General features: G+C 43.5%; 1 protein-coding gene across 1 annotated transcript; it reads left to right on the top strand.

The window, feature by feature from the left end:
- The first annotated feature begins 674 nt into the window (after positions 1-674).
- Positions 675-25,896, top strand: GOLT1A (golgi transport 1A). The gene is made up of 6 exons (XM_083171072.1): positions 675-692; positions 12,919-13,042; positions 20,556-20,647; positions 20,735-20,913; positions 24,286-24,349; positions 25,631-25,896. The coding sequence occupies exons 2-6, from the start codon at positions 13,024-13,026 to the stop codon at positions 25,670-25,672; spliced, it is 396 nt and encodes a 131-aa protein (XP_083027198.1). The 5' UTR covers positions 675-692; positions 12,919-13,023; the 3' UTR covers positions 25,673-25,896.
- Positions 25,897-26,291: the final 395 nt, after the last annotated feature.

The following is a 26,291-nucleotide window of genomic DNA, read 5'->3' as shown; positions in this document are numbered from 1 at the left end:
GGACTGAGCCTCAAGGAGGTGGCGCAGCTACATCCTGTGAAAAAAAGTAAGAGGGAGAGAGAAAACAGGCTGCGGCTGTCTCTCTCTCCTCAGCTCAGCACACAGCACTGAGCAGCGTGTGCTGAGCTGGGGGCTGGGGTTAGAGTTTGTGCTGTGGCGACAGCCTGACCTCTCTCCCCCCACTGCCCGACACCCTGTGTTCTCCAGTGAGAACACTAGCCCAGACCAGCGATATATTTATCCAGCATGCTGGAAATTAATTGCCAGGCGATAGCAATGTACGTGGCCACGCATTGGTATCACTATGGCCCCTACACACAGAGCAATTTAGGGGCATTTCCTAATCGACATAGATCAATTAGAAAATGCCCTAAAATCCCCTTGTGTGTAGGCCCCATAAGACTGAACCTTGTGGTACTCTAATTGATAGAGGTAGATAGAGGAAGTGAAAGCAAAAAAACAGCAGCAGAGAGTTATAGAAGAATAAGAAGTGAGGAACGGCCTTTGGACTTAGCAGTGACCATTTCACTCACTACCTTAATCAGTGCTGTGGAGTGATGGCACAAAATCCTGACTAAAGTCTTGTGATTTTAGAGTGACATGGTTGACATCTTATCTATGTGGAGTGCAATGGGTAGCAGGAGCCACTTCATCGAGGAGATTTCTGGAGTCAAGGTTCAGGTGTGATACAGGTGTGTCCATTGTTAATTTCATTGATGAAAATGAAAATGTCGACTAAAACTATATGTCAACAAAGGTTTTTTCTGTGACTAAAATGTGATGATAGCAAAAATAGGAAATTTGTTTTATAACAAAAATGTTGACTAAATATTCGTCTATGTTGTCATGACTAAAATTGGCTAGATCAGTGGTTCCCAAACTGTGTGCCGTGGCACCCTGGGGTGCCTTGAGACACTTGCAGGGGTGCCTCAGGGTGGTGGTCCAAGAGTAATTCATATTCAAATTGGTCAGTATAATAAGTAAAACTTGTTTGGGGCTTCTAATTTTAAAATATGTGTACAAACAGGAGCTAATCCTATCAGTCACCACTTAATTAACCCTAAGGATGACATTTAAACACAATTTACTTAATTTAATATATTTTTACCAAATTTTTAAATAAAACCTTTTGGACTAAGGGTGCCGTGAATCAAATTCTGATACTCTAGGGCGCCGTGATTCAAAAAAGTTTGGGAACCACTGGGCTAGATGAAAATGCTGTATCATGTTCGTCAGGACACATCATTTTTAGACTTTTTGAATTCTTTAATTAATAATAATAAATGTATTTTATACTGTTTTTTTATACTGTTTTATCCAAGAATTTCGTTTCTGGCCCAAGAATTACTTGCTGGGGCTGCGCAACAATTCTTTGTCATGAGAATCACTCAGTCAGTCAGTGACGTGCGGTGAGGTCATTGCCTGGGGAGGCACTGACCTCACCGCACGTCACTGGTACCGGCGGGGGGGGGGGGGGGGGTGCAGAACAGTCCTGTAGTGATAGCCACGTCTGTCAGCATGTCCCACTCAGACCACCCCAGCAGCAACGGGGTTAATTTCCATAGCCTGGCTGTGAATATGGAAATGAAGCGTCTGGGATGGAAGGCACAGGGTAGTCTCATACGTACATTTCTCTGTTTAAAGCACTGCAGGTGTCTGAGTCCCCCGAATTAACCCCGTTGCTGCTGGGGTGGTCTGAGTGGGACATGCTGACAGACGTGGCTATCACTGCAGGACTGTTCTGCACCCCCCCCCCCCCGCCGGTACACGCGCGCCCCACCTGCCCTCCCTCCACCCGGCGAACTTACCTGTCTTCTCGGCGGTGACGGCGGCTGGTCCTCTCCACGGCGGTGACGGCGGCCGGTCCTCTCCACGGCGGTGTCAACGGCAGTCCGTCTACCAACAGGCGCCGGACTCCCCGCTGCCCGCGCCCCGCGCTGCTGCATCCTCTCACGGGTCCTGCATGTGTGATTGGACAGCGGATCCAGCACTGGATCTGCTGGCCCAATCACATCTGGGGGCGTGCGTTTATACTGGTGCCCCTGTCATTGCGGCACCAGTATAAGTGCCGCTTCCCCATTCATTTTCAATGGGCTTTTACAGCCCATTGCTGCACCCTGCCCCCCTGCCCACCCCTTCCCGCCCCACGCTGCCCGGAGTTTCAATGTAAACAGCGGGAGGCACCTCTCCCGCTGCCTCCCACCCTCACATGCAGCAGTGTAAGAGGGTGGGAGGCAGCCTGAGAGGGAGAAATGATGAAAATAATAAAAGAAGATATATAAATATCTTCTTTTTATTATTTTCATCATTATGCCTCCCCTGCCTCCCCTGACTGCACGTCCCTGCAGTCAGTTTATGTAGATAGCTAATTAGATAACTTTAGCTTAATAGCTAGATATTCTAATATGCATCCTTACAGACTTAGGGGGGTATTCAATCCCACCAGTGACAGTCCGAGCATTTGTTTTTCTCGTTTTGCTCGACATGAATATTTAGCTCGACAAGTCGAGTTCTCGCCTATTCAAACTGTAATTTCAATCCCACCAGTAACAGTCCGAATTGTCGAGCATTTGCATTTGTTTTTCTCATTTTGCTAACTGAAAATTTAGCTCGACAAGTCGAGTTCTCCCCTGCTCGACAAGTCGAGTTCTCCCCTAGAGGAAAGTGGCAATTGTCAGAGATAGGCTTCATTTTTATAGTCAATTATATAAAAGTAGATATCTTGTTAAAAATGAAAATTCTCCTATAAAAACCATTTCCAAATCAGCCGACTGCACAATGCTGGTATCTCCCTGAAGTCTCAGTACAGGAATGAGTGCTCTGAGGTAAATTGCAATGCATTGCATTGTAGAAATAAACAAAAGAATGGCAACAAACAAACTAAACATAGGTGTTTGATCAAACCAGAAGTAGACATAAATAGACATGTATACAGAAGTCTTTCAATGGGCAAAATGCAGCACAGTGAACATGAAAGGTGAGCAGAAAAAAAGATAATACTTCTTATATGCCAAATGGAATAATTTAAACAAATGCGTAATAATACAAGCTGAAAACTGATGCTGACAATGGAATAATGGGTTAAAGCATACCATATAAACATGCAGCAAATGTAAAGTTAATCAAAAGAGGAATATTTAGCAAAATATCACAAAGACAGAAGTCAAGATAAGCACTACAAACATTAGTACAATCCTGCATATACATTTAACACAATTTATGAACATGCAACAAGAGAAACTCCCTTGTCACGACAGAAATAATTGTCGAGTTAAATTTGAGGGAAGAGTGATTTCAAACAGTCGAGGTCAGGTGAATTCTTTGACATTGAATAGGCTGCAGGAATTATCTCGACAGATTTTACCCAAAATAACTCGACAAGTCGAGTTATGTTCAACTCGACAGTCGAGCAAACCGAAAACCAAATCAGGTGAGCTCTGCTCGACAAGTCGAGAAAACTAGACAATAAATAGGCGACCTCATAAATAACCAACCTCTCGTCGAGAAAACAACAAAGCTCGACAAAAATAAGGAGCTCGACAGACATTGAATACCCCCCTAATACTGTACTACTTACTTGTATCAGGCAGGTTGTATTTTTCTTTAATTATTTAAATACAAAATTTGGTACTCTTTACCTAGCACGGCGCCCACGATTTTGATCGTGGGCATCGCAGGTAAAAAAATCGCGGGCATCGCGGCCATTGAATGCACTTAAAATCAGGTGCGACGCGACCGATGCGATGGCCGCGATTTCCCATAGGGATCAATGTTAAATTTCTCAATTGACCCGTTCCGCTTCCGGGTTTGCAGGCGACAGAGCTCATGTGCTGAGCTCCGCTCTCACCAAACCCTAACGCCGCCGTTACAAGACTCCTGGAGTCTCTAAAAAACACACAAAGCCTTCAATAACGATCCCTGAGCACGACCCATCACCCGATATGGAGCGCTCTCCAGCATCCCAACAGACGCAGCAGACGCCCCAGATGCAACGAGCAGACAGGCGCCGCGGGGCGGAAAACATGGCGCCCGGAGACGCTGAATCTCCTGCACTTCCAGCATGCAAGAAGGCAGCGGCAGAAGGTATTCCCATGGGGGGACTGGCACAGAGGGGTCTAGAGACTCCGGTGACCTATCGTGAAGTCTTGGAGACAATTAATGCCACCATGTCCCCACTTCTAACAAGGGCTGTCGATGACATCACCTCTCAGATACAGAAGCTATCACAGAGAGTAAATGTGGTTGAAAACCAGCTAGGAATCACCTCACATGATATTGCCAAAACCCAGGTAGATGTGATCAGACTCACTAGAGAAAACAACCAGCTATGGAACAAAGTGGACGAACTTGAAAACAGGTCACGCAGATGCAATATTAGATTGGTCGGGCTACCCGAATCTGTGAAGGGCCCTGTTTTGACCCAATTTGTCAGCAACACTCTCCCCTCACTCCTAGGCATCACAGCTGCTTGCCAGGACATGGTTATAGAGAGGGTGCACAGGGTAGGCCCGCCACCGACCCCTAACAGGCCACGTCCAAGAGTCACGCTTTTCAAGTGTCTTAACTATCTACATAAGGTAGAGATCTGGTCGGCGTCCAGAAAAGTAAAAAACCTCACCTGGGAAGGCAATAAATTACACATCTTCCAAGATTTTTCAGCTGAACTATCAAAAATCAGGAAAACATTTTCTCCTATCTGTTCAGCCCTGGCCTCTGAAGGCAGAAAATTTGGTCTACTTTACCCCGCAAAACTACGCATATACGATGGCACCGCTTTCAAAGATTTTACCGACCCTGCTGACGCTTCAGCCTATCTTAAGGAACTCTCTCGGTCAGCCAATGATGACATCTCTGATACCTGATCTGAAATAGACATCATCTGATCTAAAGTCTTCCCTCCCATTATTTCTCAAGCATTCGGGACAGTTCTCATCAGCACCTTCTAACTTGCCCCACAGCCTGCAGCTCAGATTTTCCTCCCCTCCTCCACCCCAGCTGCTTCATAACAACTATACAGGACACTAGCTTCTGGAAACGGACGCTTCTCTCAAATCAAGTTTAGTCCCGCCTGAATATAACGGGTGGATATGGAGGCTACACATTGGGCACTTCTGACGCCAATACTGAACTCACCAAGCTACACGCCAGCATGCCGAGATGGTCGAAACATTATTTACATTTACAGTTATAAGGTTCATTTAATAAAATGTGCTCTCCTTGTCTGTCTATCCCATACCCCCCCCCCTCTACAGATGCAAGGTCTTTATAGTCAAATATGCTCTCCTTGTCTGTCTATCCCAACTCCCCCTCCCCCCCCTCCCCCCACCCTTATTCAAGTTACGTTATATACTTTTGTAATTTAAAAAAAAATTGTATAGGATATGTGTGTATACAAATCTTCACACTCATAGGTTTAAGGCGGTCCAGGGTAGGCGAGGACCTCAAAATCACCGGTAATTTCTCATTGTACTAGGTACAAATTCATATGTCTTACCTTATAGGAAGTCTTGTCCCAGGCTCTTTTGCCTGCGGTCTATTTCTAATGCTGTTATTTCCCCCTATTTCTTCTTCTTTCACCCCCCATTCTCCCTCTAACCCTCATTTTAATCAAGTAGCCGAGAATGTCCAGATAAGTGATATGTTCTTAGATATATTCCATATAAAGTATCACGAGCATATTATCCTTGCTGCCAGCAAGACCATCACGGGGAGCTGCTTCCCAAAGCAAATTGTCCACCTGTTTCACTGGTACATACCGTGAATCCCACTATTAAAATCTCCACCTGGAATGTAGGTGGCATAAATTCGCCTATTAAACGCCGAAGATTAATGGTGTATTTAAACAAAACCCACACAGATATTGCCTTTTTGCAAGAAACGCATCTTCTTCCATCTGAGGTAGTGAAATTGCAAATGATGGGATGGTGTGTTATAACCTCTTCCTCTTTCACATCCAGGGCACGTGGAGTCGTCACTTTGGCTCGGGGATCTCTCGCACTGGAGGCGACGCACACGGACACAGATGAGCACGGCAGATATGCAGTTGCCCAGGTGAAATATCAAGGTAAAACATATACCTTAGCCAACATATACGCCCCCCCCCCGCCTTTTTCAAAAGCCTTCTATCGCTCTATCATAACCCTCCTTACACCATACACAGACACTAATCTTATCATTGGAGGAGATTTTAATATGGTTTCTTCACAGATCCTAGACAGGTCTAACACCAGAAGACCACCCTCGAACTTGCCAAAAATTGGTTTAAATCTAATAATTCAGTCCCTACAGGTGGTAGATGTTTGGAGGGCCCTATACCCCACAAGCAGAGAATACACCTGTTTATCCGCCGCACATGGTTCCTTTTCTCGAATAGATTTTCTTCTAGTATCCCACTCTCTATTCCCACATATATCAAACGCTAATATAGCTCCCATTATTATTTCAGACCATGCACTGGTCTCTTTAGACATATGTCTGACTCAGGAATCCCCTCCTACCCGCTTATGGAGATTCCCTACCAGATTCATGTCTTCAAAAAAATTCAAGACCTGCTTGGAGGAGACAGTGCGAGACTATTTCCAAAATAACGTGGAATATAGACAATCAAACCCCGCGTTGTTCTGGATGACTCTGAAAGCGGTGTGGAGAGGAGCTATTTTGTCCTTCACGGCCGCCTCCAACAGGAACTACACTAATCAATACTTATCACTACAATCAGCCCTCACCACGGCATACACCACATTTCAAAGAAATCCTACAACTTCAAATAAACAACATTATATCCTGACAAAAACACACATGGAAAATTATATATCAGAAACAGGAGATAGACAACTATTTTCGGTTAATTACAAATTCCATAAATTTGGCAACAAAACAGGCAGGTTGCTGTCCAATCTTTTAAAAGGCTCAAGGAAACCCGCAATTGTGCACCCGCTACGCACATCACAAGACACTATAACAACATCTAACACTGAAATAGCACAGGTGATGCAATCATTCTATAAAGATCTCTACTCCTCGCCCAATTCTGACTCCCAATCTCAAACAACGCCTCCCACAGACCCCATCGAGTACACATCCTTCCCCCCTATGGACCACTATAAGCTTTCCAGTAATCTCATCAAACTGCTCTTCCCTCCTCACCTGCCCTATAACCGCCAAAGAGGTAGAGACAGTAATCAAACAATTAAAGCCCAACAAAGCCCCAGGCCCAGACGGCTATTGTGGATCATTTTATAAAGTTATGGCCCCCCAAGTAATCCCAATTCTTGTTGATGTCTTTAACTCCATTCTTGCTTCAGACACCCCGCCACATCACTTCAATTCAGCAATTATCAAAATTCTCCCTAAACCCGGTAGGGACCTCTCACAACCAAGCTCCTATCGCCCAATATCTCTACTAAATTTTGACTATAAAATCCTTACCAAGATCATCGCAGACCGCCTTAAATTAATCCTCCCCTCCATAATACACACGGACCAGACCGGCTTTATTTCAGGACGTCACTCCAACACTAACATACGTAAACTTATTGCCTCCCTAGCCCAGATACAATCCCCTTCTCCCCCACTAGATCACATCATCCTTTCTTTAGATGCTGAGAAAGCTTTTGATCTCGTAGAATGGCCACACCTATACCACACACTCCACTGTTTCGGTTTTCCCCCAGCTTTTATTAAATCACTTCGGACTATCTACCATAATCCCCATTCCCAAGTCTCATGTAACGGGCTGCTTTCAGACCCCTTCAAAATCGAGAGAGGTACGAGGCAGGGATGCCCCTTATCTCCCCTACTCTTTGCAATATCACTAGAACCCCTCGCAATGTCCCTCCGCTCCTCCCCCATATACAGAGGGATCCCAATAGGTCAATGCGAACTTAAGGTCTCCCTTTTTGCAGACGACATGTTATTATTTATATCAAATCCCATTACCTCGATAAAGGAAATTCTTCGGCTTATTCAGGAATTTGGATCTACCTCAGGATATAAAATAAATCCTTCCAAATCTGAACTACTTCCAATCCTACCCTCAAATTCTCCCACGCCAGCCCCCCTGTTATCCCTCCCTTTCAAACTTAATAGATCACACTTCAAATATTTGGGATTACAGATCCCCAATAATGTCAACAAGCTTTATGAACTAAACTTTACCACCACTATAAACAAGATCATAACCCAATTACAGGGCTGGCAGGACCTCCCGATCTCCCTACTTGGCAGAATTGCGGTCATAAAGTCGGTTATCTTCCCCAAACTGTTATATGTAATGCAACTATTGCCCTTTTGTCTTTCCCCACCGGATGAGGGGAGACTCAGAAAGGCGATCACCCACTTTATATGGCAAGGGAAAAAAACAAAAATCTAATTTCAGAAATTGACAATGGATAAGATAAATGGGGGTGTCCATGTCCCTAACTTTAATCTATACTCTATGCCAATCTTGGCAAGGTGTGCTATAGATTGGATACTAAACAAAAACATATACACGGACATTACCCTGGAGTCAGAGATCTTTCGTCCATTTTCACTCAATGCCCTACTTCACACCAAAAAGGCCCTCATACCGTCACACGTACTCTCACACCCTCTGTTTCACGATGTATACCTAAATTGGGTCAAAATACATAAGAAGATGAAGACAGACCATACAACATCACCATATGTATCTCTTTGGGGTAACCCATCTTTCTCTCCTTCTCTCTCAAACTCCTTTTTCCTCCAGTGGAAAGCAAAGGGACTATGTGCGGCGAACCAAATGTTTGACCCGGGAGGAACATTATTAACATTTAATAATCTAAAGGAAAAGTATGACCTTCCTAACTCTCAATTTTACATGTTTCTTCAGGCACGACACTATGTTTCCTCCTTACACATACAAACACCCATAGCCCCTCCCTCTTCGCAGCTTATGGGACTATGTCAAAAATGGATTTCTAAACCATGCAAATTGAAACATATATACGACATACTGATAACCCCGCCCTCCAAAACGTTTCTAAACACTTTATTGGTATCTTGGAAAGCTGATATCCCCACTATCACAACAACAGACACTCTCCTACACAAATTCCCAACGATACAAAGAATACTGGGCTCGGCATATCTCCAAGAAGTACATATTAGGACTATACACAGAGCGTATATGCCTCCATCTGTCCGTGCTCGCTTTGACCCATCTATTGACGCGTCGTGCCTCCGGTGTGGGAGATCGAGAGCAGACTTCTTCCACTGCTTCTGGGACTGTCCAAAAATAAGACGTTTTTGGCACAAGGTATATCTTTTTATTAACTCCAATTTCTCATTGACATTGACCCCATCCCCTACTGCGAGCCTGTGTCTAGATTTTTCCGAATGGTTTAGCTCTTCAAAAACGAAACCTCTGTTTTACATGTTCACAATGATATTCACGATAGCCAAAAAGCTTATCCTAAAGCATTGGACGGTGAAAACTGCTCCTTCTATGTTACAGCTACATAATATGATGCTCCAACACCTGTACTATGATCGAAAATCCTGGCTAACGAGGACGGTAAATGCCTCACATACTTTCAACCTCAAATGGAACCCATATATATCCACACTCAGTGCTGAACTCAAGGATAAGATTATTACCTCTTTTGACATACGTGACTGGTCAACCCTGTCCAGCTCACATACTATTGTGTAGTTTTTCCCTTTGGCTTAAGTTAGACACTCATGAGCTTCGAGAGCATTACTCCCCATTCACCCAAATTTGTACAATGTTTAAAAAATTTTAAATTGTAAAATGGTAAGATGCTTGGAAGATAGTATATATGAACTGTATATATGTACTGCTTACTCTTCTTAATCTGGTACTTCCTCAAATACTACATGTTCTTCCCCCCCCCCCCCACTCTTTTTCTCCTTCTTTCCTCCTTTCTCCCTATTTCCCTTTCTTTAAAGTTGGATTTGTAGACACACTACGAACCGCATGGACACAGTTGGAAAGCCCCATACATCTATGTGGTCGTATGTTTTGAATAAAAGATCTTGATGTTTTGTTAAGAGGTCCCAAAAAGGGACAAGGTTAACGTGATCAATACTGTTGAACACTGTGATAATCATACTGTGTCTCTCAATGTATAAAAACCATTTCTTTGAAAACTCAATAAAAAAGTTATTAAAAAAAAAATTAAAATTCTCAATTGACCCAATTTTACTGTTCAATGCCTCAATTGACCCGATTTTTCCATAGGAATCAATGTTAAATGGCCCACAGAGGCCAAATAGGCACCCTAAAGTGTGAAATGGCCCCCACAATTGTTAACGCCACCCCATGATCAACGTGAACCCGAAGCGTGGCGAGCGCAGCGAGCCCGCGCGGGGCGGCGGTACGCGTCCTACGACCTTTTCATACCCCCACTATCCATGTCGGCGTGGAGTTGAGAATAGAATAGTGTGGCGAGCGCAGCGAGCCACCGAGCCCGAAGCGTTTACCTGTGAAGGTATCCGCGTGCGCTCGCCACGCTTCGGGCTCGGTGGCTCGCTGCGCTCGCCACACTATTCTATTCTCAACTCCACGCCGACATGGATAGTGGGGGTATGAAAAGGTCGTAGGACGCGTACCGCCGCCCCGCGCGGGCTCGCTGCGCTCGCCACGCTTCGGGTTCACGTTGATCGTGGGGTGGCGTTAACAATTTGGGGGGCCATTTCACACTTTAGGGTGCCTATTTGGCCTCTGTGGGCCATTTAACATTGTTTCCTATGGAAAAATCGGGTCAATTGAGGCATTGAACAGAAAAATCGGGTCAATTGAGACATTTAACATTGTTCCCTATGGGAAATCGCGGGCATCGCGTCGGTCGCGTCGCACCCGATTTTTTTGTGCATTCAATGCCCGCGATGGCCACGATGGGCGCCGTGCTAGGTAAAGAGTACCCAAAATTTAAATAAAAAAAATGTGTATTTTTGAATTGATACAGTATTTACAGTAAATAAATGACCTTCTGTGAAGGAAATGGCATTTTTATTGCACTTGTTTGATACCTAGATTATTAAACACATAGGGCCAGATGTGTCGTGCTTCAAAAAGGTATAAAGTGGAAAGTGATAAACAACCAGCGAATCAGCTCCTACCTGTCATTTTCAAACTCAGCCGATGACATAACAGTTAGTGGCAGATTGGCTGGCTGTTTATCACTCTCCATTTTATCACTTTTTGAAGCTTGATACATCTGGCCCATAATCAAATTATTCAAGGTATTCAAGAGAAATGATCTTCAGAAAAATCAATTACAGCAGTGGTTCCCAAACTTTTTTAATCACGGCGCCCTAGAGTATCAGAATTTGATTCACGGCAAAAAGGTTCAAAAGGTTCTTATTTAAAAATTTGGTAAAAATATATTTAGTTAAGTAAATTGTGTTTAAATGTCATCCTTAGGGTTAATTATGTGGTGACTGATAGGATTAGCTTCTGTTTGTACACATATTTTATAATCAGAAACAAGTTTTACTTATTATACTGACCAATTTGAATATGAATTACTCTTGGACCACCACTCTGAGGCACCCCTGCAAGTGTCTCAAGGCACCCCTGGGTGCCACGGCACACAGTTTGGGAACCACTGAATTACAGTATCAATAAACTGCACAGCTATGACTAAATTAATGACTAAAATTAGACAAAAAATGTTTGACAAGATCCACTGACTAAAACTTGACTAAGACGAAATAAAAAAATGTCACTAAAATTTGACATTTAATTTTGTCAACTTTTAGCAAAAGTGACTAAGAATAAAACTAATTAAGATACCCCTGAGGAAATAAACACTGGGGGCGGGATGTACGAAGACAAAAATGTGGTAAAACCCCAATTTTACCAGATTTTCAAATTTAGCAAAGCCCGGCCGCACCGTCTCCGGCAGGCATGGTATCGCCACCTTTGGGTCAGACCCTGGGGACCGCCGCAGAGCCCAGGAGGTGATGGAGACCCCCCTACTCTCTCTAACGTCCTCTATCTGCCCCTCCAAATGGCCTGTCTCCTCTTCTCATCAGGTGGGACCATAGGAACAACATTGTGAATCCCCCCCGTGCCTGCTTATGTATAGCTGTCACAGTCCCAGGTCTGGAAGAGGCGCCCTGTTCTCTCCTCCTCCCCAGTGCTGGAGATGTCGCTGCTGCCACTTCAGCTGGTGCTCCAGTCACTTCCACAGTGCTGCCAGGATATGGAGCAGCAGTCCCCCTCGCGGGAAGGGCACACGGGGGGGGGGGGTTATCGTGGACCCCCCTCCTCTAATTCGCTGACCCCCCTGCGACCACCCCTCCCATGTTTCATGGACCCCCGCGAGAAGGGGGGATGCCGTGCCGCCCCCAGCAGGTGCCACCCATAGGCACGTGCCTCACATACCTAGTGGGAAATCCGGCCCTGCAAAATACACTAATTTTCCTCTCTCAGTTCACAGGCTTATTCAGCATCACTTTTATGTAATTGTGTATAAGACTTTTTGTTATACACACTTGCATGTTCTATCCATGCCAATGATTTTCAACCTTTTTACATTGGCCCCCACAGGAAAAAAACACACCTATTGGCCCCCATACAAAAAATAATCACACTGGTCCCCACAGGTAACAAAAATAAAATACCCTGGCCCTTTACATGAAAAGAAGAGACCAGTAAATAACAGTTGAACTGGTGGTGGCTGTAAACTGGTTTGGGCATCTCTTGATCTGGGGGCACACTTGACAACAGCTCAATGCACACTAGTGTGCCACGTCACAGTGGTTGAAAAACACTGATCTATGCAATAATCAATGCTATTTTGCTCTATTAGTTTGACCCACTGTATTGTACTCTGACAACATGTGCAACAGTACAATGTGATGTGTCACTACAGACTACAGTGCAGATTTGTCATAGGAATCTATAGTTGTACTTTTGTCTCCGTACAGAGTTAACATTCCTGGTGATTTCTTCATATTCCAAGGGTCATTGGGGATGGAACGCGTAAACTAGGAAGTAGGAGGCAGCCTCTGCATCCCCCTGCAATAACGACAATGATCAGCGAACTACAGAGTGAGTGTGACAATACCTGGATATTACTTCGTAAACATAATGCTACCATCAATGAAGTAAAGGCTGTAACAGACGCGCTGTCAGTTTAATGTATAACAATCTACTTAACTTTCAGGCATTTTAAATTTTCATACACTGTCCCTGTCCTGTCTTGTGTCATTACTGCTCACCTTTCTCTCCCTCTGTTATGTGCACAGACTGAACAGCTGAATACAGCATTACAGATGCAATGTTTTCTGAGAACCCTAGGTACTGTACAGAAGGAAGAGTTACTACTTTTGTATCTTATGGTTTGGAAGCTAGGATCCAGTGCCACTAACATCTACAAACTGTGTGGTTATATGTCAGTCACCAAGGCAAAAGCATATTCCTACTGGGCCTATTGTCCTCTAACAAAATGAGAATAAATCATTAATGAAGGGGAAATTGGATGCTTTTGTATATTAAACCCTCAGTTACTTCACAGTTTATTGGACATTAAGGACCAAATGTATCAAGCTTCAAAAAGCAATAAAATGGAGAGTGATAAACAATCATCCATTCAGTTCCTGACATGTTACAGGCTGGGTTAAAAAATGACAGTTGGGGGCAATTGGCTGGTTGTTTATCACTCTCTACTATATCACTTTTTTGAAGCTTGATACATTTGTCCACTCTTGCCTCCATATGTGTGACTTGTGGGGACCTGAATAAAGGTCCCCACAATGTCAGATGTCTCACCAGTGTTGGTGTGCTGTCTGGTCTGTGTCCCTATAAGGATAGATATACAAGTGCACACACACACACACACACACACACACACACACACACACACACACACACACTGCCGATCCTACTCTTTGTCCCCTAGAACATAGTCATAAGATACCTACCCAGCCAAAGATCATACATTAATAACTATCCTTGTGTATCAATGCTTATTTCCTGTAGATTGTAAGTGTACAACTGTCTACAGTTTGTTTTATCACTGTTTTCAATTGTAAAGTGCAACAGAATTTTCTGCACTAAATAAGAAACTGATAATAAATGATATATTACATGCACTGCCTGTTCTCCCCCCCCCCCCCCTTGCCTCAGGAACAAACATTACCTACCCCCACAGCCCAAGGAACATACACTACCTACCCCCACAGCCCACATAAGTTCTGATTATCTGGCGGCCGGTGACACATTTCAAATAGCCGCTGACTGGGTAGGGGAAGCTTATGCTGCACAGTGCGCTCTGTGTATAGCAGTGAGCTGAGCGCCGGGGGGAAGGTGGGTGACTATTACTTGGGGGGGGGGGGGGGGGGAATGGCACCCTGCCCCCCAGACCATCCTGCCACTGATGGGGCATCATAGTATGTTTCACTAGGGGCACTGCAGCTCCTTGCTATGCCTGTGGCTAGGGGATGGACCACTCTTCCCTCACATTGCTGCAGTTACCTCTATGGCCATAGCCTGTGGGAAAGTACTGCAGACATGTCAGTCTTCTGTGGGGGACATGGGTAATTATTTATGTTCTATTGTTTTTTTTTTTCCTGTGAGGCCAATGTGTTATATATTTATTCTGTCTGAGGACACATTTGACCATTGTGCCACATTTATGCCCAAACATTATGCCACACTGAAGCCCCCCCACACACACACACACACACTGTCATCATTCCAAATGCTAGTGCCGCCCATAATGGCACAGTGTACTCACAGCAGGAATATTTAGCATTACGCAGCAGCCGGCACAGCAGTCACAGCCTTAAGCTGGCCAAACATCTACAGATTGATTATCAGATTGGGCTGGTTGGGACACAAACCTGGTAATATGTGAGTGACACATTGGCAGTTTTCCAGCATTTCAAAGCAAATGGTCAACTGTCATTTGCTCTCATCCATTACCAGGTTTTTGTTCTAACCAGCCAGATCAGACAATTAGGGGGAAATTTACTAAAGGAAATTTGTAAAAAAAAAATAGGTGTATTTGTGTCCAGAAATACACTTATTTTTGATATTTACTATCCCGAAAATACGGCAATTCGTAGTCGTATTGATGTGCTATCAATACGAATAGGAATTACCATATTTTCAGGATAGTAAATGTCAAAAATAAGTGTATTTCTGTTTACAAATACACCTATTTTTTACAAATTTCCTTTAGTAAATTTCCCCCTTAATCTGTAGATGTATGGCCAGTTTCAGGGAGGGATGTATTAATATGGCCAGTTTTAGGGAGGGACATCACCGCCCTTCGCCACGCCCCCGCCGCGATGCCAGCGCATATGGAGGCCCCCTCGATACCTGTACTGTGGTGTGCGGGGGGTCTCCGTCACCTCCCAGCTGCCTACTGCTCCCCTGCAGCCGGGACAGCTCAGTGTGGCTGTCCCCGGCGCCTCCTCCTCCCTGCAGCCGGAAGGACGTCTGGCTGCGTTGCTAGGGGGAGGAAGGGCTTACCTTCCAAGGACCTGCAAGAATGTAAGCTGGAGAGAGGGGGAGAGGGGGTCGGCGAGGGTCTTAATACATAGGAAAATGCGGTAAAATGTGTGTTTTACCGCATTTTTCCCTTAGTACATACCGCCCTTAGTGTGTGCCTCCTACAAGTCTGCTGCTGCTGCTCTCCTTGGGTCAGAGGAGCATGAGATATGCTGCTCCAATCAGAGTTCAGCACATGCTCCTCTGTTATTACTTAGTAGTTTAGTGCCCCAACCAGACCCTATTGTCCGCCTGCAACTGCCACCACCAGTTTCCTTCTGTGGGATGGGCACCCAGCTTTCTATGCGAGTGGCAGCTCCCTCTTTAGTACAGCACACTAAGCAGCCGCATACCTGGTGTATACGCCGTGCCGGCCCTGAATCTTGGAGTCTCAGGGCCCTGCTGAACCTTGGCCTGGCCAGTATCCAGTTACATCCATGGCATCTGCTTACTTCGTGGGAGGGAAATGTATCAAACCCTCAAGACCTCTACCTACTACAGTATCATTTAGCTTGAACCATATAAAACATTGACAGAAGCTAATTGGTTGCTATGAGCAACTTCTCCAATTTATGTCTCTCCGAGGTTTAAATATCTCCCCTCATGATACATATGATGCAATGTATTTTGAATGTAAGGCATCCCGCCACTCATTGAACGCATAAGGACATTTACTAATAGTATAGGCTTGATGAAAATGACAATGGGATGCTTTCCTGGTAAGAGCTATCCATTGTGAAAGAAGGTCATCCAGGTTTAGGACCTGGCAGTCCTTTTGTCCCTATGTCAAGTGACTTGTGTGCCCTGTGGGGGCTGTGAGGGATCTAGTTGGTGTTGAGATATTAAAACAGACTGAGACTTGATATGTAATTACTTTGGATGGACAGCAGGTGGAGCTGTTGTGTATGTGTTTATATGTTTTAGTGTCTGTGATGTTTATTGCACTTGTTTGTTCCTGTGTGTGATAGACTTCTGAAGGTGACAGGAAGGAGTATGCAATGATTGCTGCTCATACTCGTACAGGTGTCTTGTTCTGATTATCAGTTTGAATTGATCGGTTCCAGTTTCATTATTGTCAGTCGAGTTGCATATACACCACAATAGAATGGTATGGCCGCCATCTTGGTTCGCAAGATGAGTTACATAAATGGAGTATAGGAATCAGGTGAAATAATATTGCGAACCCCGTGCGCAGCCATACTACTACTACACATAAAATCAAAGCCCACACTCACAAATAATAAAATATAGATAAATGATTTTAATTCACATCACATACTGTAGTTTAAATGGTAAAACACAATCTTCCCTGGACATATTTTGAATCTGTGTGTTCCGTCTCTCATGCGCATCGCTTCGGTTCTTGTTTAAAGTGCGCAACTTGTACCATTCAGAAGTTATGGACCAAATACATATATAATGTTTTACATAAGGACAATAAAGTTTGAAGATCCGGATGAAACAGGATTGCACAGCTTGACTTCTAGGCCTGTGACAAGCCATGGACAAAGAAACAGATGTACATTCTTCTGTACCAATCAAAGAGAAGCGAAATCTGACCTCTTGGCCAATGTAGAACTTTACCATCCCCTTTTGTCTAGACACTATATAAGGTTGAACCCAGCATAAGGAAGCTCTCTTTTCCATTCATTCTCTCTTCTAATTTGGACTGTACTCTGTATAGAATATAGGAGACTCGGACCGAGTAGCGCAGTGTGTTGAGAGACAGTAACTGATCTTTCCCTTGTATTTGTATTTGAGCCGATTGTATTTGTATCTGTTTTTCCCCTGTTAATTAGATATTGTTTTGTATTGTATAGAGATTTGTATATATATGCTGTTACTTGCCTATATATCTCTGTAACCCCCTGCTGTCCGCTAGGGACTCAAGAATATAGTTAAGGACTTTATACCCTTATTCCGGAATTTATACCGAGTCTCGACTATTATTTGCAATAAGCGGAAAGGTTTAAAGGGAAATTATACCTGGTGTTTTTACTTATAATTAAGTACTAAGTACTGCGAAAGGATACCGCCTTCAGGGTGTCAGTTTAGGGTGTTTTATACACAGATAAGGTACGCTACGCAGGGGGAGAGATGTCAGATGTGCAGAAAGAATTAGATTTGAGTGAGTTATTTTGTTTCTGTGCAGGGTAAATACTGGCTGCTTTATTTTTACACTGCAATATAGATCTCACTTTGAAGTAAAACCCCACCCAAATCTAATTCTCTATGTACAAGTAACATCTGCCCCACATGCAGTGCACATGGTTTTGTCATTCTATGAAGGATTTTGTCAGAAAGAGTGAACTAGAATAAGGCCCACAGTACATAAACTGCGCACTTCACTAATTATCCATCGGTTTGATACTAATTAGGTATTGACATTATATAAACAAGTTATACCACAAAGAGCTTTCTGGTGTGTGTGCCTACTGATTGAAATATAACTCCAGAGGTGAGCCTGACTGCGTGGGTAATGCACGCTATGCCAACAGTTTGGATCCCTCTCTGGGGTCCAGTCCTTGGGCCTTATTTTGGTTCATTCTTTCTGACAAAATCCTTCTTAGATGGGCAAAACCATGTGCACTGCAGGTGGGGCAGATGTAACATGTGCAGAGATAATTAGATTTGGGTGGGGTTTTACTTCAAAGTGAGATCTATATTGCAGTGTAAAAATAAAGCAGTCAGTATTTTCCCTGCACAGAAACAAAATTACTTACCCAAATCTAATTCTCTCTGCACATGTTACATCTGCCCCCCCTGCAGTGCACATGGTTTTGTCCATCTAAGAAGGATTTTGTCAGAAAGAATGAACCAAAATAAGGCCCTTTCTCAGGGGTTCTCATGGAAAGAAACATATAGGATCCTATAGTGTAACGCAATCTACAGTATAGATGGAATTGCCCACCACTTCCAAGCACTAGAATGTATTGCATTCCAAGGTATGATGCATATGTGGTAAGTGGTTAAACCTCCAATAACTGCATCTACGGAGGTTTGAGTGCATTTTTAGCAATGGTATACCCGCCCTAGGTCTGTTGTTGAGCAACATTTAATCTTCATATTATTAAGGCATGTGTCTTTTCTCTTTATTATTAGATTTTACTTACACTGCTTTTTAGTGTGCTAAGTACATTCCAGGTGTTATTTCTGTGGGTAGCCTTACTGGGAATTTCCGACTTCCATAAGGCCAGATGTCACTACTTATGCTGGCCACACATCAGACCAACTTTCCTCCAACCATCCAACTAGTTGCTTGGATGGAATAAAAACCTGGTACTGGATAGGAGCAAATGTAATTTGTATTAAAGTAATTTGTTTCAAAAATCTGAAACTGTCACTGACAATGTACTGTAGTTGGCAGTGCCGTCTTTCCCATTGGGCACGATGGGCAGTTGCCCGGGGGTCCCCGGCCCAGACCTAGGGGCCCCCGGCCCAGACCTAGGGGCCCCCGGCCCAGCCCAATGGGAAAGATGGTGGCCGGGGTCCGGGAATCCGCTCACCCTCGCTGGGGGATCCGGGCAGGGGGATCAGGGCGGTGGCGGCAGAGGCGTAGCGAGGGCGGTGCCGGTGGAGCACCAGCTCCGGGCGATGGAAGCTATCCTGGCGCCGGAGCCGTCCCAGCACCGCCAGCTCGCCCGCTCCATCTCCCCTGCTCGCTCCCACCGCGGCTTGCTGTGTGCGGGAGACGTGATGCTATTTAAAATTCACGTCTCCCTCTGGACCGCCAGCCAATAGGCGCTTGCGGTCCAGCAGCCAATCAACTGGTGGCTGCTGGACCGCGAGCGCCTATTGGCTAGCGCGGTCCAGCGGGATATGTGAATCTTAAATAGCAGGCGCAGCAGCACACACTAGTGCACTGTTACAGCGGGGACTGGGAGCGCCTGGGCAGCGGACAGCTGGGGGGTCCCCACTGTCAGATGTCGCGCGCAGGGGCGATCCGCGGCACTGCTCCCCTCTCGTGACAGCCATCACAGCCGCCGCAGCTAACATCATCATCCCGCCCACCCGGCTCCCAATGTGCTGGTAAGTTGTGGCCATCAGAAGGGGGACCATGCTCGAGCTCCAGTATAACAAACCTAAAAGAGGTCCAGACTCACCACCCTGGTGTTGGATGGTATGGGTATGTTGGGGACAGTGAAAGAGTAGGGTGTGTAATTGGGAGTGGTGTAGAGGAATAGGGAGTGAATGTGGCACAAACAGGGGGACTAGGGTGTATATGTGAGTAAAGCTTTATAGGGGGTCTGTGGGTGGAACAGGGTGTTTGTGGTGGGGATAGAGGGTTATGGGGTGTATGTTGGGGGACAGGGTGTTTGTGGTGGGGATAGAGGGACGTGGCAATGAGGTCTCTCCTCTTATATGGAATCAGTATGGGAATTCTGTAAGGGGCAGTAATATGGGCAATGTTTAAGGGGCACTACGAGGGGAATTATGTGTAAGGGACATTACGCCGGAAGCTGACTGGCTGCCGCACGGAGCCAGAGAGGTGAGGGTTGGGGAGGTGACTGTGGGCTCCTGGGCAAACTAATTTGGGGGAGGGTCCAGTGAACTAGGTTGCCCAGGGGCCCTTCCTAATGTTAAGACGGCCCTGGTAGTTGGACCTATTTTATTTCAACAATTTCACTGAATGTTTTTGTCCATTCTCCTGAGTTTGTGAACAAATTGCTTATTGGCATTTACCCTCATACAATACCAGATTTTCAGTCCAACCAACCAAGTTGTTGGATGGTTGGAGGAAAGTCAGTCGGATGTGTGGCCTGCATTACTTGCAGAAGCTATTGCAAATAACTGTCAGGATAATGTTTTAGGGTCTTGCTTTACAACAGGAATGGGGAACCTTTGGCCCTCCAGCTGCTGTTAAACTACACATCCCAGCATGCCTTGCAATAGTTTTAGCATGGCCAAATAGCAAAACTGTAGCAGGGCATGCTGGGTTATGTAGTTCAACCACAGCTGGAGGGCCAAAGGTTCCCCATGCCTGCTTTACAAGTTCTCTCAACTAAAGAGTTATGTTACCTATACATTTAAGATAACGTAAACTGAATCTTTTTCATTTTCTTTGCAGAATTTGGTGCTGGTTTGGCCGGTTTTGGTGTTTTCTTCCTTATATTTGGTGTTTTGCTATATTTTGACACTGTTCTTCTAGCATTTGGAAATGTAAGATATTTTCCCTTTATTAAGCATCCATGCTTGCCTTCAGACTGAAGGCATTGTTCTAAAACTTTGACTGATTTGATCTTGTAGATTTTGTTCCTGTCAGGCCTTGCTCTGATTATAGGCCTCAGACGGACTTTCAGTTTCTTCTTCCAGCGGCAGAAGCTGAGAGGCAGTTCCTTCTTCTTAGGAGGAGCCTTACTAGTCCTCCTGCGCTGGCCTCTCATTGGGATGCTGTTTGAGTTCTATGGATTCTTTAGCCTTTTCAGGTAACTTTGCCCTACTGCTTTAATATGCATAATTCGTAATGTTGTCTAGGCAGACCTAGGTGCACTACATTACAGCATATTTAATAGTCTTAATAATAATAGTTTTATTGCATTGTAAATACTCATTGTCAATAAATATTAATTTAGTAAGATTTTGTGTATATATATATATATATATATATATATATATATATATATAATTCCAAATACTGCAGCACTCCAGTCCTTATGAAACAATAGTGAAAAGTTTAATGAGCAACGTTTCAATACAAAATGGCTGTATTTTCTTCAGCCATTTTGTATTGAAACGTTGCTCATTAAACTTTTCACGATTGTTTCATAAGGACTGGAGTGCTGCAGTATTTGGAATTATATGTGGCTGTGTATGCTGACTGCGGGCACCCGTGAAAGCTGTGTGACTATAAGCGGCCGTGCCGGACCACCATGCTACGATATATATATATATATATATATATATATATATATATATATATGTATGAAGTGACACTTAATTGTGTCTCTTTAAACTTTAATTATCTGCCACCGTGCAGTTCAAATCTTATGAGTGCCATCCATTTGCTGTTGATATATTTTACTTTTGGATGGAGCGGCACCGAAGTCTCCTACTTATTTTCTGACGAGTGCCGGGACCCTCCCAATATATATAGCAAGTGGGTAACTGGACTCCAAGGAGCACACATATCTAGGAAAAAGACAGGGAATATTTCCATCTGCCTATTCTGGTTTAAAAAGATACACAAGTTTTTAATACTATTTAGAATTTTGGATTAAAGGTCAATTGTGATTTTAAGCTCATAGGTATTGGATCTAATTTACATCTTATTGAAAGTGGTCCATCTTGACCAGGATGAGTTATTCTTTGTAGTGGGATCATTAGTCCCCCTAAGGGGAATTTCCCCCCTTTTTTTATTTTTCTTTTTTTATAACCACATTAAGGCACATATTCTATTGTAAGAAATAAAGTCCACTATCCAAGTGGGTGATACTTAAATCAGATCAAATCACTCCAGGCCAAGATAGGCACTTACACTATTATGAAAACCCCTGATGAAGTCTCCAAGAGACGAAACGCTTCGAGTACTAATATTTTTTTAGATTGAAATATATGTTATATTAATTTCATTGATTTGAAAAACAGTGTAAAGGACATCACACACCGAGGGCGCTGAAGACACTACTGTTGGTATATATACCGAATATACTCGAGTATAAGTCGACCCGAATATAAGCCGAGGGACCTAATTGTACAACAAAAAATGGGGAAAACTTATTGACTCAAGTGGGACCCGCACTCGAGTATAAGCCGAGGGGGGCTTTGTCAGCATAAAAAATGTTCTGAAAAAGTAGGCTTATACTCAAAAATATGGTATATATATATATATATATATATATATATATACAAGGATGTCAGAGGCACTCACGGGACTTTGAGAAATAATAAATTAGGCGTCGGACGCCACAGTTTTGATCATTTTAATTATATCTCAAAGTTCTGTGAGTGCCTCCGACATCCTTGTATATATATATATATATATATATATATATATATTATTGAACACCACAGTGTGTTGCAGCGGTGCCCCCACGATCCACCTTATACATCATCCACTGGTGCGGCACTCATCTTCTTGAAAAACAACATGAACTCCAGTTTAATAACAACATTTCAATGCTTTTGCTCAAGCATTTCATCAGGCATTGAGTATAAAACACAAAGCTCTCAGCTTATATCCCCAAGCAATTAAACTCTATATTGCAACCGGTGTCAGCGTCCCTTTCAGGTCGTGGCTGGTGCATCTGACGTCACTGCGTAATGCACAGTATCAACATACTGTACCATCACCATAGCACGCAGTGTGTAAACAAAGGTATAACAAAAAAACGGCAACTGAAAAAGGAATGATAATACATAAATAGCACATCATACCAGTAGGTGGAGACTAGTCAAAAAGCATCGATTTAAGGATAACCATCTATAACAACAAATCGGGGCATATAATGACACTGCAAAAAACTTGTGGAATATTGTACAAACAGATACAGATCTAGAACTTAATGACACTCGTCTTATGTCATGATACAGTAGCGGGAGAAACTAATGGGACAATTTAGTTAAGACCGATATAGGGTTAGAACCTACATCTTTTAGAAAGATGACACCAGGATACCATAGATGTACATGCACAACCTGTCACTATATGCTCCCTGGTAGTGAATTTTGCCATCCCCTTTCCGGTGTAAAATACTAAATTAAATTCTCATTGAATTGTAATTCCCATTACGTTGTTTATCTGATAATTTGCCCTTGTGGGCTTTTGTTTATAGGGAAAACGGAGACCACTTTTAAAACCAGAATGAATACACATTGCTCCGCCATTTATGCCACCTTAAACAGTGGCACTAGTGAACAACCGGTGATCAGGCATTTTGCCAATCTGTTCGATCAAGTACTGTATGATCGACCATATACCTGAAAATAAGAGAGGGGGCAATAGAAGTTTAAACCTCCTTCAATGCGAAAGTAGATGGATACATCGCTTGAGGACAATGACCCCTAGGAGACTTGGGGCTAGATTCTCTAAGCTTCAAAAGTGATAAACTGTAGAGTGATAAACAGCCAGCTAATCATCTCCTACCTGCCATGTCACACACTGTGTTTGAAAAATGTCAGACAGGAGCTGATTGGCTGGCTGTTTATCACTCTCCAGCTGAAGCTTAGAGAATCTGGCCTATTCTGAGCAAGTAAATCTTAACAACTATCCCCCTCCTATATATTAATTCTGGTCTCAGCAAATTATGCTATTTTGATGTATTTAATATCCTATTTGCATTTTGGCTTGGTAATATATAGCATTTATTAATTTGATAGCAATTATGTGCCCCGATTTGTTGTGATAGATGGTTATCTTTAAATGTATGCATTTTGACTAGTCTCCACCTACTGGTATGATGTGCTATTTATGTATCATCATTTATTTTTCAGTTGCCGTTTTTTGTTATACCTTTGTTTACACACTGCGTGCTATGGTGATGGTATGTTGATACTGCGCAAAAACAAAAAATAGCAAGCTTAAGTGATCCTGTATTTCACTTCTCAGGTTTGCACCCATGGGAACGCCCATTTGCATGCATGCTGGGAAATCGGAGTGCGAGGAGGGCTGCCATTCGTGCGGGCGGCATTTATATGAGCCGCAAAGCTGCAAATTTTGCAGCTTTGCGGGTCAACCAGAAAGAGAGCCAATATTGGCACCCATACAGCAAGCACAAAAAATCCTACTGTGTCCGATCGTTGATTAGTGATTGGATTGGATATAAAATAACTTCAATACATTTTTCTTTTTGTTTTCTTAGAGGATTCTTCCCGTTAGTTTTTGGATTCCTGGGATCCTTGGGAAATATTCCACTTCTCACTAAGGTAAAAGTTATATATATATATATATATATATATATATATATATATATATATATATATATTTATAAAAGTGAACGAAAAAAATCAAGAATGTCATAAAAACTTCACCAGACAACAGATTTGTTCACAACACAAAAGAAGAGGCAACAATACTACACCAATCTTATCTTCTGGGGCCGATTCAGGATCACTCAGTGTGATCCGAATTTGACCCCAGCCCCGATGGTCTGAATTTGCGGATGGGAGGGAGGGCCGGGGGGGTGAAACAGTGCTGGAGCAGGGTAACGCCCAGCATTTTATGGGTGTACCGATGAAAACGCTGGGCGTTCCCCTGGTTCCGAGCCTTACTGAATCTGGCGCCCTGTGTAGTTAGTCCTATTGATCTATTCCAAGTGATATTGTGTGTCAGACAATGGCCTGTATATTGGGACACTACCACATGCTTTAATACACAGTACATTTACAAGAGAGAAAAATAAACTATTTTTGGATTTATTGTGTGTAGTAGGTATACACTTGTCTGATGGGGTGTTTTTGGCCCCGGCGTCTCAATTGGGATGATATTTTGTAGTTGGGATCGGTCCTGTCAGGGTTTTAACAGTCGGGATTCTGACATCGGTGTAATGACTGTGTCGGAGGTCATTGTGTGAAATGTGGTGGTTTGTCACAGCAGCTTAAGAGATCAGGAAGCCACTAGACTGCTAAGCATATTGAAACCAATGGCTTACACACAGGTGTAGTTGTGTATTTTGGTGTTGGTTCCACCTACTTTTGATTTGGTGTCACCTACGTGAGACCACTTCTAGAAATTTTTCCAGGGCCACTTTTAGAACCTTGGGCCTGCTTCCTAGTCAGCATTCATATAATGGCTGTAGACTTCCTGACTACATCCGATTAACTGATTATCGTGTAAAAAATGCTTGTCTTTTGTTTTTGTACATTGTGCTGTACATTCCTATAAGCAGTGGCAAAAGCAGGATTTATAGAGGGGGGTTTCTAAATGCAGACCACAATCTCCACTTTGCAGAACATTGAAGCAAGTGCAGGAGGCTGGGGGAGCATTAATAGAACCTAGCAGCGATGCTGGGCACTAATGTAAACATTTTTACACACGCTGCAAACTTTGCAGAAGAAGCTGCCACCGCTGGGCATGTGCAGCAGCTCCACTCTGTCCCTTAAACTTAATTAGGTAACCCGGAAGCTGATTTTGCATATAGTAAGGAATACATTCTCAAATATATTGTTAATCGGTACTATAATTATTCATACTTGTGTTCTTTGCAGCTTTTTCAGAGCCTGGCTGGAAGTGATACGACCATGGTATAAACTACGGCCACAATCTCAATGTACATGTTGAAGCTTACATACTGACACCTGACCCAAATGCAGCCTATCCAAATGTGTAAATAATGTAGAACTGCACGAATCTGCATGTATCAGTACAATCAAAGTCACATGCCAACACGCATGACCAAAACTCTGTTTTAAAGTCTAGATTCTAAATATTTAACATAAGATTAAAATAAAACTTGAACCATATGCTTGTAGAACTAATGAGTAAAATTGTCATTATTTATAATATATTTATATGAGACTAGTGACTTATGGATAGTAAGCTAAAAACAAATGTTGGTACAGGTGTGTCTATTATTATATTAGGGCTTTTTATTATAGACACAATGGGCCTGATTCAGACCTAATCGCTAGGCTGCGTATACTTGCAGTCTAGCGAACAGGTCAGTGATGCCTGCCGCCTCGCTGAACTAGAACACATCCCCTGGCATGCGGCTGAAGAGGAGTGAACTCATTCGATGGTCGCACACCATCAAATGATTTATCTCTCCTTCGTTAATAAAAGTCAGAGTAAGATGAGCAAAAAGGTGGTAGATGCTGACATTCGGCGGCCAATCGGAAGCCGACTTTCTCAGCTCCTGATTGGCCGCCT

The sequence above is a fragment of the Crinia signifera genome, chromosome 2 (assembly GCF_055691185.1).
Source record: "Crinia signifera chromosome 2, ASM5569118v1, whole genome shotgun sequence".
In the NCBI taxonomy this organism is placed as follows: Eukaryota; Metazoa; Chordata; class Amphibia; order Anura; family Myobatrachidae; genus Crinia; species Crinia signifera.
Note: the sequence above shows the minus strand (reverse complement) of the source record. Positions and strands in the feature narration are given on the sequence as shown.